This window comes from Danio rerio, chromosome 13 (genome assembly GCF_049306965.1).
Source record: "Danio rerio strain Tuebingen ecotype United States chromosome 13, GRCz12tu, whole genome shotgun sequence".
Classification (NCBI taxonomy): Eukaryota; Metazoa; Chordata; class Actinopteri; order Cypriniformes; family Danionidae; genus Danio; species Danio rerio.
The window spans coordinates 28,912,111-28,927,882 of NC_133188.1; the positions used below are offsets into that span (position 1 = coordinate 28,912,111).

Consider the following 15,772-nt stretch of genomic DNA (forward strand, 5'->3'; position numbering starts at 1 on the left):
GAATTGTAATTTACTAAGCAGTTTTAAAAATGTGTGCTTTTACTCTTACTTGAGTACATTTTTAGTGCTGTATCTGTACTTTTACTCCACTACTTTGCATCAACCTGCAGTCACTACTTTATTTTTTCTTGTCTATGGGGATTAGAAAAATCAGTCCTGTAATTCCTGTCCAATCAAATCACACATAGAAGGTAAATCGCCTCATAATGAACTACCTCAAGACATGGGGGATTTATAAATGCAGCAAACTGTTTGGAGGCATTAAAAGTGTCCAAGAAGATGTCCAAAATCAATATCAGTATTTGACGTCATTAGGATGTTGGTTTAAGATGTTGGCTCGACATTGGATTTTGGTCACTTTCTAACACTACCTAAAATCAAGCAAATATCCACGTCATTTTACGTTGTTATTAGACATCAAAATAACGTTATCCTTAGTCGCTGGCTAGACATTGAATTTTGGTCACTTGACATTACAACCTAAAACTAACCTAACATTAACGTCCTATGACGTTGTGTACCTGCTGGGCAATAACCACATTCAGTACAGAATGTTACGTTTACACACACACATCCACAAATTACATGTAAACGCATCAGCTTTTCACAGCGTAATACTCACTATGGAGGAGTACTTTTAAAAGGGTTACTTTTTACTCGTACTTTGAGTAATATTCACAACAGATACTTTTACTCTACTTGCACTACATTTTTAGACAAGTAATGGTACTTTTCCTTGAGTATGATTTTTCAATACTCTTTCCACCACTGACTAATTGTGACTGGAAGGTGTGTTGAGCCGCTTGTGCGCAAATTTGGACTGCACAAGCCACGTGCCTGCATTGGAAATAACAAACTTGCAAAGATGCAATATGTGAACGGTCGCCATCATTTGCAATCTTCAGCCATCAAACTTCTTGCACAGACATGCTGGATTCACTCGATTTGTTGACAAATGGGTTGCAGATGCATTCCTTGGGAGTTTGTTGGTCCTTCACTGGGCCTTTTCTCCTTTGTAAAAAAAAAACTTTCCAAAGACATCTGTTTCTTACTCCTTTAGCTAGCTTGTGGGTTAAATTTTGGCGCTCAAGTTACCGAGATGTAACCAAGAGAACTCGGTCATTTTTCATATTAAAAGATTTTTCAAAATAAATGATTGTTCAGACTCAGATAATAATAAAACTGAAATAAATCATGATGCTTTGTGGGGCCTGATATCAACTGATTCACAGAGCAGGGGCTTGAAGACCACTGCCTTAAACTAACAAAAGATACAAATAAACAGACCTTTTCATGGTCGAATCTGACGAGCTGTGAGCTGTCAGTGGTCCTGCATGACTGCCTGCTTCAAAAAAACAGCTCCTTTACTCATCCTTAAATCCTGTTGCATTTTTAAAATAATAAAAATCCCACACACATAGTAGGTATAATAAAAGCCTAAATAAATTTAAGATTAATGTGGAAAATATAAGGTGCGTCCCAAATCGCATACTTGTGCACTATTCTATGCAATTTGGTAGTATAAGTAGTGTAAGTAGTACGTTCACGCTGAAAACTCTTAAAATATTAAGTGCACTTTAATTACCAGAATGATGCACTCAATCAACCAGTAAAATGAAGTGTGTATTGATGGACTCTTCACAAACTCAACAGTCGCAGCTTTGCTCACATAGCAGAAGGGGCGGAGCTATCGGGTGCACATGTTGGATAACTTTATTTATTTTGGAATATGAAAGCAAAATTCTCCTTTTAGAGTGATTTTACTGCCTCCCGATGGTGAACGCGGATATACTCATGGCAGGTATTATTTGGTACTTTAATTTGGTTCATTTATTTCACTAATTTGGCAAACCGTCAAAATGTCATCAGGTAAACGGTTTGAATTTCCGCTTAGTAAAAAAATAACCATTAGTGTTCAATTTGGGAAAACACTACATACATTGACTACGCTGTTGAGTGTGTAAGTGCAAAAGTACATAGTGCATAAGTGCAGAGTGTATAGTGGGCCATTTGGGACGCAGCTATAATCTTTGTTGTAATCTCTTAAGGAAACGTTGTGGCCAGGGGTGTGCATAATAATTATAACATATGGATCATCACAGTCTGTCTTTTGATCCGACCGGCCTGTTTTTTTACCAGGATTTTTACATTCACAGGATTTACAAGAGAACAAGGAAACAATGGTGTTTGAGACTCATGGTATTTCATTTCCATACTGAAGTTTTCTCATTCAGCTCTGTCTAGGTACAGTATAATCTTTATGCCAAATCTGCTTAAATTTGCAGTTATAGTTAATCAAAGTTGTATAACAGAAACAATGATTGCTAAGTAATATTTAATCTGCAATTTTCTACAGTATTAAGTGCATTTTATGCTTTATTTGTTCATTAGCTTTACTCAAATAATGCAGTGCTGTATTAAAGGGGCACGTCATATTGTTAGCAACAAAAAAGCTTTGAAGCTAAGATTAAATGTGAAATAATTGTTTTTGAAAGCATTGCAGTTTGGTAGTTTTGGTAGTTTATTATTTATTTGCCTGCTTAGTTAATTTTTCTCTTGAAAAGAAACAAAAACATTTTAAGTATTTTTTATATACCAAATGTGTTTTATATTTCACTTATTGCATTGTGGAAAGTTCATACCTGATGTCTTTGTATTTATTATTATATTCAAACAGCCTCTTTGCTTCCAGAACATTTTCTCCCCCGCATATAATTCAGTGATGAAATCATGAACATTTAATTAGTCAACTAATTGCTTAAATGAATGACTTTTAATCAGCTAGGAAAATCATTAGTTGGGGGCAGCCCTAATAGTTTTAGGACATATTACACAGCTTGTATGTGCACAGGTGTGTTTTGTTTATTGACTAAATGACAGCACCTACAGGCATTGCCATCTGTATGCAAAGTGTTTCCATTTTCAGAACTTGAACGTCCATGTAAATACAATGAATAAAAAAATAAAAATAAAAATAGATTAATTGTGATTAATCGCCAAAATAACCCAAATAAGTTTATTTTGGCATAATATATACGTGTGTGTGTGTACTGTGAATTTGTATTATGTTTATATAAATACAAAATTAATCTTTTACCAGCACTAAAAAACAGTAGAAGGCAATTCTGAAAACCCTAAAAGCTTTGTTGTAACTGTCATCGATAGTACAAATTGCCACTGGTGATTGTGATCTGAAAAGCACTTCTGCGACACACATGGATTATCCATTACACAAATCTTGATCTGGGAAGTCATATCCTCTGCTCTGGCTCCAGATCCACAGCCTGCTGAATATGTGCTGATATGATGCCCGCGTTATTACATCAATTACTGAGAAGTGAGAGGTCAAAGCCACAGCAGTTCCTGTTTCTGCATTTGCCCTCCAGCCTCCGTCAAGCCACTGCCGGGCCTCCCGATTAAATCATATCACCCTTACCCAACAGCAACCCACTGTTCCCCACCGCAGAGGCAAAAGATATTAGAGGCCGTGCCTAGAGCGAGCACTGCAAACAATGGGCCGAGTGAGCGTCTGCCCAGCCTGTGACCCCGAACAATCTCTTTAGCCCACAATGAGCGAACACGGTTGTCAAGCCTATGACCATTGATCAGTATTAATATGTTCTTACAATTCTGTGTGAATAAATTAAAAGGTTTTTTGATGGGGGACATACCCTCTGAATGTGTCCAGTGACTTCAGTCTTGATGATTTCGGTTTGCTTTCGTCAATTTGTTGTTCGGTATTAGGCTCCTCCTAAAATAAAGATTAATTAAAACAAATATTTATTTTAAAGTGTTAAAAACAGTGCTTTATATCTTTTTAGAGGTAGATTCAGGGACAAATTAGCTTGAACACAATTTAAGCCAAGAATGGTTTAGTTAGGTGAGTGGGACTAATAAACCACCTGTAGAAACGCACTTCTCTCTATATAAAAAAACACTCCCCCCTCCTTACTTTAGCACTCAATTGTCTGAGCACTAACAGTCTCTTTGTATAATTAGCACTTTTGGTGTGTACTGCCTCTTCTTGTTAAATCCCTAAATGTCTCCACAATTATAAATTGCTTTGGACAAAATCATTTTCTCAATGATGACTAACTGTAAACGTAGCTATAAAATTAACTATATAATTAATAATATTAATTTTTAATATAATTAAAAAATATTATATACAAATATATAAATATATATATATATATATACTAATAAATAATAAACAAAAACAAATATATATTTCATTTTTTTATATTAGATACACATTATTTTTGCTGCTGTTTTAACCAAAGCAACAAAACAGTTATACTAAATATTTTAATAATAATCAATTAGTTATTGGTTAATAAATATAATATAATATAATATAATATAATATACATTTTATAATTTCTTAATTTAATAATTTATTATGACATTTTTATTTACATGATTCAAATTTTGATTATAAACATAAGATCAAAGATTTTTGATGAAAATAGCAGGGGTGCCCAAACTTTTCCTTATGAAGGGCCAAAAACCTAACTTGATTGAGGCTAGAGGGCCGAATGTAAATATAATTGCATGAGTAATTTTCAAATTTATTAAATAAAATTTGAAGATAACTAGAAAACTGCTACACTAGTTTCTGCCTTACCTGTTCAGCATTAAAATACACCAACCCTCTCCATCATTCTCACTCTCTTCTAAGATGGGATGGTGGGCCAAATCAAAAGTTACAATGGGCCAATTTTGGCTAGCAGAGCAATACAAAAATTTTATCATATACAAATATATGCAAAAAGCATAATTCTATATATAATATAATATAATATAATATAATATAATATAATATAATATAATATAATATAATATAATATAATATAATTAAAAACTACTATATTATAAGGTATGAGCTCCAAACTTTCAATGAGTTAAAAAACAAAATCATAGGCTTCATTGTCCATGTTTGGGAAGCGCGAGCAGGCTTGTACATGTTAGGGGAGCATGAATAGTTTCTCTCATTTCCAAAGAAAGACGTTCCCATCCACCATATGGTCTTGTGATGGCAGTGAGATCCATCAGAAAGAAATTAGCATTACCATCTTCCTGCTCTGGCTCTCCAAACAACAGCATGATGGGCCGCAGACAAAGCTAATCAAACTTTCAGACCAGAACAAGAAAACAATACCTCCAAAAAAAACAACAACATATATATATCTTTATGAGCCATTAGCATTTTAGATGTGATCATCTTGGAAGTTGTAGATTAGAACGAATAAAAACAATAAACAATTGCACAGTGTCTGATGCATAACATCTGTTTCTTTTGTGTGATGTACGAACTGTTTTGCTCTCACCATTTCCATGGAGTTCTGAGACCCGTGGTGACACATTCGATTCTTTAGCCTCTGAGAACAGCGTAATCTGTAGGAAATACAATCAAGAATGAACCTAATCATTTTGATTGGTGAAAGCAATTTAAATAAATGTTATGTATACATTTACTAAAGTGTAAAGATGTAAGGTTGTCACATAATATTATCATTATTCATATTTGAAAATTATTTAATTATAATTTTTCATGTTTGTCATTTTCATTATAATACATAATATATATTGTAATAAAATGTAATTTATTCCTGTGATGGCAACGCTGAATTTTCATGATCATTACTCCAGTCTTTACTGTCACATGATAATCAGAATATGATGATTTGATCCTCATATAATTGTTAATTATTATCAATGTTATGATCCCTTGTGCTGCTTGACGTTTGTTCTGGAAACTGACATGCCATTTATGATTATTTGATTAATTTGTAGTTATTTTAATTTGTATTTGAAGTTGTATTTATTTATTTGTATTTATTTGAAATATAAATATTTTTTGCATTATTCTAAATGATTTACTAACTCATTTGATCTATTTTCAGAGATAGTTCACCCTCCAAAAAAAAAAAAAAAAAAAAATCTGTCATCCACTTTTACCAAACTGTTTGAGTTTCTTTCTTCTGTTTTGTTTCTAACACAAAAGAAGATACTTTAAAGAATGTTTGAAATCAGCAGCCATTGACTTCCATGGTATGTTTTTCTCATTAGCATTCTTCAAAATATCATATTTAGTGTTAAACAGAATTTTTTTTTTATAAAGGTGTGAAATCACTTGAGGAAGAGTAAGTGATTAGTACATTTTCATTTTTAGGTGAACTATCCCTTTTACTGTCTGCAGACTTTTGAATGGTGAAGTAATTTCTCAAATTCAAAAGAGAAAATAAGTTAAATGTTTACCTGAGTATATAAGGTAAAGAGACCCAAAATGCAGCAATGAAAGTCAGAATCAAGAACGCCGCCAACAGTGCTGAGGAAACAATATCAAATTTGTCATGTCAAAGCAATGGTTGTAAACATTTCGTCTAGTGTTTTTACAGTTGTTACAAGCAATGATGATTCTGTGATTGTTTCTTGAATTAGTAAGTCTGATAACTTATTGAAACCTTTTAAAGAAAAACAAGTCCTACCACAAAAGAAGAAAAATGTGTCGCTCATTCAATGCATGTGAACAGTGAGCAGCATTTAAAAAGTGATGTGTTTTTTAGACAAATATGCAGAAGTATCACAGAATCACAGTATCACTGTGAGTATGATAAAGTCACACAAGCTGAATTTAATGTGTTATTTGTCATACATATTTACCAATGCTTATCTGCATTTGCTTACGATTGCACATTCACGAGTCTATTAAATCAACAGTTTTGAATAACCAATATAGATTGAAATTCAGCACAAAACCCATTTAGGGATAAACATAAAGAGGACCAGACGTGACACTTAAAAATAAAATGAAGAATCAATTGAACAATTTAATCATTCTAACATAAAAATAAATAGTCAAGCCCAAAAATATTCATACCGTAGCCCTCGCAAATTCTGACTGAGTTTTTGTACAAATGTAAATACAAGTTAAGAATTTCTTTTCACAATGTTGCCACTTATATACCTTCTTATTATCTTCTGAGAGAAGCCTGTGTCATTTCCAGCCCTATAAAAAAAACTTGCTGGTTGAACAAATGTAACTTTAAGTCAGAATTTGCCAAACGTATGAATAATTTTAGGCCTGACTGTACATATAAAGAAATTACCTTTATCTTTAAGACGCATTTCTATTTATTGTTTAATTCGTGTTTTGAAATATCATTTAATAAAACAGTGCATTTTAAAATGATTTAAAAGAGTATAAACAGACAGACCTATTGAAAACTGTTTATTAATTCATGTTTTAAAATGCTGATTAAAAGTCAAAATAAAATAAAAAACAATTTAAAATGATTAATAATATACTTTTACTTGTGTTTCAACACTTCATGAAATGTTTTCAATTTGTCTATTTAATCAAACATTGAAAATGCTCTGTTGTATTAAATGACATTTTAAAAAACACAAATGACACTGATTCTTCACCTTATATTTAAGTGTCACTTCTGGTCCTCCATATAAACATACCTGCTGTGATCTTATTAACACAATATTGCAGTCCTAATTACCTACAATGTAAAGAAACATTTGGAAAATAGTCATGACAACAAATGCTTTTATGTTACTTTAACCTAATTTACTAAGTTAATAAGGTTTCAACTACACTGTAAAAAAAAAAATAGACTTAAAATTGACATTAAACTTAAATTTTAAGGCAACCGGCTTCATTTTTGAGTTTACTTAACTTAAAGGGCACCTATGATGAAAGTCATCTTTTGTAAGCTGCTTGATCAGAACTGTATGTAGGTATAATGCCCACAGTCATACTGGAGATATAGAAACAAAATAAGTCTCTTTTTTTTCAACTTCCTGATGTTAAAATAGATCCAAATCTCTCCCATTTTGAGGCCCACCACAACGTGATGTAGGAGTGCTGTTTCCCTGCCTACCGAACTGACTGATAGCCGCGTATTAACATATCTCCATAGTGACGCCTATAATCATACCAGACAGCACATGCACAAAGCAACCAGGATTAAAAGATCTGTTGAGCTTGCGATGATCATCAATCATCATCAAATGTGATCAAGAATGAGTTTTACAAGTTTAAAGTGTTTTTAAAACAGCGCATGTTTGTAATGAATTACACAATTACACAATTTTTCTGTCTTCATCACCACAGCCGCATGTCAGTACAGTTGTAAAAGAAGACGCTTCAATAACGGTTTGTGGATGTTAAATCAGGTTTATTTTGTACATTACCATAACGGATATCCATAAAGCAGTGGATATTAACATGCATCCTGTCACATTTGCTGTGCAAATACAGTGCAAAGTTAAATGTGCATGCTGTGTGTGTGTCTGTGTGTGCAAGTGAACTTTGTAACGACATTGTGTTTGACTCATCGTTGCAGAAAGGCGTGAATTACTTTACGACACACACATCAAATAATCATTGGGAAAGTTCTTACTGTAGTATTTCTCATGAACATTATGTGAGATCTGCTTTCTTCATGTGCTGTTTATCTGACGCAGCTGGAGATTGAGCCACTCTCTGACAGGCACGTGGGAACAGTATAGGGAGAACGTTCGAGGTTACTAAAGTAACCCTTCGTTCCCCGAGGAGGGGAACGGAAGCACTATAAGTGGATTTGATTTGTAAAATCCACGCATTGGGAGGATTCGGATCAGAAGCCGCTTGTCTGGAGAGTATTGAACGGGCCAATGAATGAAATTAATTGGCAGCGTAAGCTTGCGCAGGTGTGCGACATCTGCAATTATCTCAGCATATAAGCACACCTGAAGCCAGCAGACGCCATCCTTTTAAGCTGAAGAGACTTTCAAACAGCTAAGGGACAGTCATTATGGCGACGGAGTATAGTGCTTCCGTTCCCCTCCTCGGGGAACGAAGGGTTACTTTAGTAACCTCGAACGTTCCCCTTCGGGGGGAACTTCAGCACTATAAGTGGATTTGATTTGTAAAATCCACGCATTGGGAGCCCATTGAAAGCGCCATAATGACTGCACCTTACCAACACCCCCGATGAGGAGATAGTCAAGCAAGCGTGACGCACCCACATCATGGGGGGCGCGGTCCTCCAACGTGTCCCTGGCCCTAATTTATCCTACTTCAACAGAAGTTTTACGGATTTAGATATATTTTTTGGGAAGTCGTGAGCATCTAGATAATTCTAGGAAATACGACAGTACGTTGGGAAGCGTGCAATCCCGATAGGGAGGACGCTGCGGAGGCCATCCGTTACCCAAGGGGGGGATAGATGGCAGAATTTACATATGGACTAGCCCCAAAAAGGGGGAGTACGCATAGCAAAAGAGTGGTTAGCGGAGAGGGAAGACACGGGTCCGCCCAGGGGGGGGACTTAACCGTGGCGGAATAAGCATATGGGATCGCCTAGTGGGGATCACGCATAGCAGGCACCTATACCCAAAACGCGGGCTGACCAGCGGGCAGACCTACAACGTAGTGGGCCAGCAAGTGACTCCTCCACTGAGTCAGTGCTGGGGGCCACGGAGGAATCTGCAGGGCTCACCTGACGGGGAACTTTACTGACAGATAATAAAGGCGCACGTACCTCCGTGTTAGGGAGAATGGCGCAGCAAGCGTGTTTCAACACCCTACCGAGTTGTCTCCTCAATCACCAAAGGGTTACCTAATACCCTTGAGGAAACCGGCTCCACTCGCAGATTGTAAAACCTTGCAAATGTGTTGGGTGTCGCCCAGCCCGCAGCTCTACAGATGTCTGTTAGAGAGGCGCCGCGTGCACGCGCCCAAGAGGATGCAACGCTCCGAGTGGAGTGTGCACGAACTCCCGGGGGACACGGCTGACCTCGACTCGAATAAGCGAGTGAAATGGCATCCACAATCCAGTGGGATAATCTTTGTTTCGATACGGCACTTCCCTGCTGCCGACCGCCATAACAGACAAAGAGCTGCTCAGATGATCTAAAATTCTGAGTACGGTCCACATAAATGCGCAGAGCGCGAACTGGACAAAGTAAAGAAAGGGCTGGGTCTGCCTCCTCCGGGGGCAGCGCTTGCAGGTTCACTACCTGATCTCTAAAGGGGGTGGTAGGAACCTTGGGCACATAACCGGGGCGGGGTCTCAGGATGACGTGAGAGTAATCCGGCCCGAATTCCAGGCACGAGTCACTGACCGAAAATGCCTCCAGGTCCCCGACCCTCTTGATGGAGGCCAACGCAACCAGCAGAGCTGTCTTCAGGGACAGAAATCTTAGAGATACTGATTCGAGTGGCTCAAAGGGATCGGATCGCAGACTCGTGAGAACGAGGGCGAGATCCCAAGAGGGCATGAGAGGGGGGCGAGATGGATTAATTCGCCTAGCACCCCTAAGGAACTGGATGACCAGGTTATGCTTTCCCACGGTGCCGCCAGCTACCGCGCTATGATAAGCGGAGATGGCGGCCACGTAAACCTTGAGAGTGGAGGGCGACAGCCTGCTGTCCAACTTCTCTTGAAGGAAAGAGAGCACAACACTAATCTGGCAATTTCGGGGGTCTTCTCTGCGAGAGACGCACCATTCAGTGAATAGACTCCACTTCAGGGCGTAGGCGCGCCTCGTGGAGGGGGCTCTAGCCTGAGTGATGGTATTAACCACCGCAGTCGGTAGGTTACCTAAGTCTTCCTCGCGTCTAGGGACCACACGTGGAGGTTCCAAAGATCGGGGCGAGGGTGCCAGATGGTGCCCTGTCCCTGAAAGAGTAGGTCCTCTCTCAAAGGGATCTGCCAGGGGAGGGCCGTCGCGAGGAGTGAGAGCTCTGATATCCAGGTCCGGTTGGGCCAAAGGGGCGCAACTAGCAGAACCTGTTCCTCGTCCTCCCTGACCTTGCACAGAAACTGCACGAGCAGGCTCACTGGGGGAAACGCATACTTGCGCATGCCCCGAGGCCAGCTGTGGGCCAGTGCATCCGTGCCGAGAGAGCCCTCGGTCAGGGAAAAAAACAACTGGCAGTGAGCGTTCTCGGGGGAAGCAAACAGATCGATCTGGGCCTCCCCGAATCGCGCCCATATCAGCTGAACAGACTCGGGGTGGAGTCTCCATTCTCCAGGGCGTAACAGCTGTCGTGAGAGCGCATCGGCTGCACGATTGAGCGTGCCTGGGACGTGAATGGCGCGCAGCGATTTCAGCCGCGGGTGACTCCAGAGGAGCAGACGGCGGGCGAGCTGAGACATGCGGCGAGAGCGCATACCCCCCATGCGGTTGATATACGCCGCCGCCGCCGTACTGTCCGTCCTGACCAGCACGTGTTGCCGCTCCAGCACCGGTAAAAAGCGGTGGAGAGCGAGGAACACTGCCAACAGCTCTAAGCGATTGATATGCCAATGCAGCTGGGCACCCTTCCAGAGGCCCGCAGCCGCATGCCCGCAACACACGGCCCCCCAACCCATGTTGGAAGCGTCTGTTGAAACAACAACATGGCTGGACGCCTGTCCTAGAGGCACACCGGCCTGTAGGAACGAGGGGTCGTTCCAAGGGCTGAGGGCGCGGCGACACAGCGCAGTAACTGAGACCCGGTGTGTGCCCGCGTGCCATGCGCGTCTGGGGACCCGATCGTGAAGCCAGTGCTGAAGTGGTCTCATATGGAGCAACCCGAGCGGCGTGACGGCGGCTGCGGATGCCATATGCCCCAGGAGCCTCTGAAAGAACTTCAGTGGGAACACTAGTTTGCTGTCGAGCTCCCTCAGACAGTTCAGCAACAGGCGAGCGCGTTCCTCGGAGAGGTGCGCTACCATGGTGATCGAGTCCAGCTCCATCCCGAGAAAAGAAATCCTCTGCACGGGGGCGAGTTGCTCTTTTCTCGGTTGACCTGAAGCCCCAGTAGGCGGAGATGCCGAAGCACCTTGTCCCTGTGCATAATCAATTGCTCCCGCGAGTGGGCTAAAATCAGCCAGTCGTCGAGATAATTGAGTATGCGAATGCCCGCGAGCCGAAGGGGCGCTAGGGCACCCTCTGCGAGTTTGGTGAAGACCCGCGGAGACAGAGAGAGCCCGAAGGGGAGGACCTTGTACTGCCACGCTCGACCCTCGAACGCAAACCGCAGAAATTGGCGGTGGCGTGGAAGAATGGAGACATGGAAATACGCGTCCTTCAGGTCTATGGCTGCAAACCAATCCCGAGGACAAACGCATTGGAGAATGCGCCTCTGCGTGAGCATTCTGAACGGCAGCCTGTGCAGACAGCGGTTCAAAACGCGCAGATCTAGGATTGGCCGTGACCCACCGCTCTTTTTGGGTACGATGAAGTATGGGCTGTAAAATCCACTCTCCATCTCGGCTGGAGGAACCGGCTCGATTGCACCCTTCGCCAGGAGGGCAGCAATCTCCTCTCGCAAGACAGGGGCGGACAGGGGGCTGACCCTGGAGAAATACATGCCCGTAAACTTGGGGGGCCGTTTCGCGAACTGAATCGCGTAACCGAGTCTGATTGTGCGTATGAGCCACCGCGAGGGGCTGGCCCGCGCTAACCAGGCAGGCAGAGCCCTCGCTAATGGAGTCATCGCTACAATCGCTGACGTACCAGCGGTGGGGCAGCGCAGAGTGGGTGTGCTGATCCGGGAAGCACGAGGGTCCCGCGGAAGAGCTGGAGGAGAGCGATTTGCTCTGGCTCCGCACCCTGACTCCGGAGAGGGGGCTGGAGGGCTGAGGGAAGGGAGACCGTCCCCCCAGCGCTCGTGAGCCACTGGCGAAGCACGTAGAGTCTGCGAGCCGGAAGGCAGCGCGTCCCGGACTGGCAGAACTCATGCAGTCACATCCGGGGAAGGGAAAAAGTGCTCTTTTACTGATGTTTTGGTGGCACTGAAAAGTACCGTTGTTATCGGGGCCCCGCCCTCCAGCGGGGAAAGAGCAAGTTTCCTCTTCTCCGGATGGCCTGTCTCAGGGACGCTTCGCGGTCCGTTTACCGGACTTAACGGCGCCCTGGGCAGGAGGGGCTGCCTGCTTTCGAGGTGAACGCCGCGCCCGCTTGGCCGGAGGCGCAGGCGGGGGCGGGGCAGCACTCGTTGGCGGGCGCCCTCGGCGAGGAACAGCGGAGGTGGATGGCTCGGCGGGCGGAGCGGGCTTACGGCCACGCCGATAGATGACATTGCCCATCGCATCCGACTGCTCTTTCACCGCCTTGAATTCCTGGGTGAATTCACCGACGGTGTCGCCGAACAGGCCAGCCTGGGATATGGGCGAGTCAAGAAAGCGAACTTTGTCAACGTCGCGCATATCGGCCAGGTTTAGCCAGAGGTGGCGTTCCTGAACCACAAGTGTGGACATCGTCCTCCCCAGCGCACACGCGGCGGACTTAGTAGTCCGAAGAGCATAGTCGGTCGCGGTGCGCAGCTCATGTAATAAGCTTGGGTTGGACCCGCCCTCGTGCAGCTCGGCCAGCGCCTGCGCTTGGTAGCGCTGGTAGGTGGCCATCGCGTGCAAAGCAGAAGCAGCCTGGCCCGCAGCCTTATAAGCTCTGGCTCCGAGGGAGGCAGACAACCTACAGGCTTTGGACGGGAGGCGGGGCAAACCCCGCCACGTAGAGGCGCCGCGCGGACAAAGATTGACCGCGATAGCGCGCTCCACTGACGGGATCGCCTCATACCCCCTGGCAGCTCCGCCGTCAAGGGCGGTGAGGGCGGAGGCACACGCAGCACGGGCAGAGAAAGGTGCCCTCCAAGACTGCGTGAGCCTACTGTGCACTTCCGGGAAGAAGGGGACGAGAGGCTTCGAAGGCTTCGCCTTCTGGTCCTCTACGTAGCACCCATCTAGTCGGTCCGGCCGCGGAGCTGGGGGATAAACCATCTCCAACCCCACGGCCGAAGCAGCCCGGGAAAGCACGGCTAACATGTCCGCTTCAGGATCCGATTTGACAGCGCTCACCTGCCCGGAGGGGGCGAGCGGGTCCGGATCTTCGTCGGACAGTGAAAGCCCACCCTCCGATGCCGCGGAGGACATCTGATCTCCGGTGTCAGCGAGTGTGAGAGCTACCATCTGGTTAGACGGATCACTCTCACCACCCGAAGCTTGGATGGAGCGCCGTGAGGAGCGAGAGGTCCGCGAGCCCGTGGGCGGCGGATTATCTCCCGCTGAAACCCTCAGATCTGCCCGAGCGCCCGCTGCATTTTTAGAACAGGAGGCAACTGGGGTGGCTCGCTCTCTTGCGAAAGTTAGCCGCGATCTTAGCTGTGCAACGGTCATGGCATCGCAATGACGACATGAACCGCCCGCGAGCACCGCATTAACATGCTGGACCCCCAAACATGCAATGCAGTGATCGTGTCCATCATCCGGAGCCAGGAAACCCCCGCATCCAGAAACGCACAGTCGGAGCGCCATCCTGAAAAGGACGTGCTGCACGACTGTGTTGCTCTTTTAGGAAAGTTGCAACTATACGCACCGCTCTGGAGGACCGGACCCAAAGAACCGCAGGCAAGGGAGTAACCCAGCTCGACCGTCTGCCACCGCGAAGACCCACTCTGGACCGGGAGACACACTCGTTCGCTCTGAAGTGCTGATCAGCAAGAGGAACCCTCATCGACTCACTCAGAAAGGATCTGAAGCGAAAAGGATGGCGTCTGCTGGCTTCAGGTGTGCTTATATGCTGAGATAATTGCAGATGTCGCACACCTGCGCAAGCTTACGCTGCCAATTAATTTCATTCATTGGCCCGTTCAATACTCTCCAGACAAGCGGCTTCTGATCCGAATCCTCCCAATGGGTGGATTTTACAAATCAAATCCACTTATAGTGCTGAAGTTCCCCCCGAAGGGGAACTAGCATTAAAGGCACATGTATTTGTATTGGGTTGATTTTTTTAAAGAGTAGTTTTTTTTAGCTACTAATAACAAAAAACTTTTAGTCAGTTTGACTCATTTAAGTTAAGATGACAAGAAAAGTTCATTCCATTCAAGAAAAAAAAGAAAATTACAAAAAAAATTATTTATTCTATTTAAAAATATGTATACTTGTATAAGAGTTAGCATTCCCAAATCCAGACCATGGTTGCCATCTCCAAGTTGGAGGAAAGTCCTTACCCCAGTTGGAGGAGTTTTAGTATCTTGGAGTTTTGTTCACCAGTAAGGAAAGGATGGAACGTGAGACTGACAGGCAGATCGATGCAGCGGCAGCAGTAATGAGGTCAATGTACTGGTCTGTTATGGTAAAGAAGGTGCTGGGCTGAGAGGCAAAGCTCTCGATTTACCAGTCAATCTAAGTTCCTACTCTCACCTATGGTCGTGAGCTTTGGGTCATGACTGAAAAGACAAGATCTCAGATACAAGCGGCCAAAATGAGTTTCCTTCGGAGGGTGGCAGGGCACACCCTTACAGACAGAGTGAGGAGCTCTGTCACCCGGGAGGAGCTAGGAGTAGAGTTGCTGCTCATCCACATTGAGAGAAGTCAGCTGGCTCAGGCATCTGTTTCGGATGCCTCCTGGACGACTAGCAACACTTTGGGATCCGCCCAGAGGAGCTGGAGGAAGTGTCTGGGGAGAGGGAAGTCTGGGGTTCTCTCCAAAGGTCCCGTTTACACTAATGCGTTTTGGTTTTAAAATGGCGTTTTAGAATGAAAACGATCTGCGTCCACACTAGCGTTTCACCCAGCGTTTCAGAACAGCTCTTCGTCTACACAAAAACACTAAAAACACACATCACATGACCACAAACACACACACTCCCTGGCAAGCGCTGCAGCCTATCTACCAAGATGAGAGCTGTGCTAGTAGGATGGTTCATCAGGGATCTCCCACTGTATCTAATCTCACTATATTTGCTAAACGTAATATTTAATTCATCTTGTTGTCTATATCT

General features: G+C 43.6%; 1 protein-coding gene across 19 annotated transcripts in view; it reads right to left on the reverse strand.

The window, feature by feature from the left end:
• Positions 1–15,772, reverse strand: part of si:dkey-192p21.6 — an 87,078-nt gene that overhangs the window by 59,420 nt on the left and 11,886 nt on the right. For all 19 annotated transcript variants that reach the window (XM_073919786.1, XM_073919783.1, XM_009307340.3 and 16 more), the window contains 3 exons: positions 6,262–6,331; positions 5,331–5,397; positions 3,672–3,751 (listed from right to left, as the gene is read on the reverse strand). In XM_073919786.1, coding sequence (XP_073775887.1) covers positions 3,672–3,751; positions 5,331–5,397; positions 6,262–6,331 — 217 coding nt within the window. The remainder of the gene's footprint in view (positions 1–3,671; positions 3,752–5,330; positions 5,398–6,261; positions 6,332–15,772) is intronic.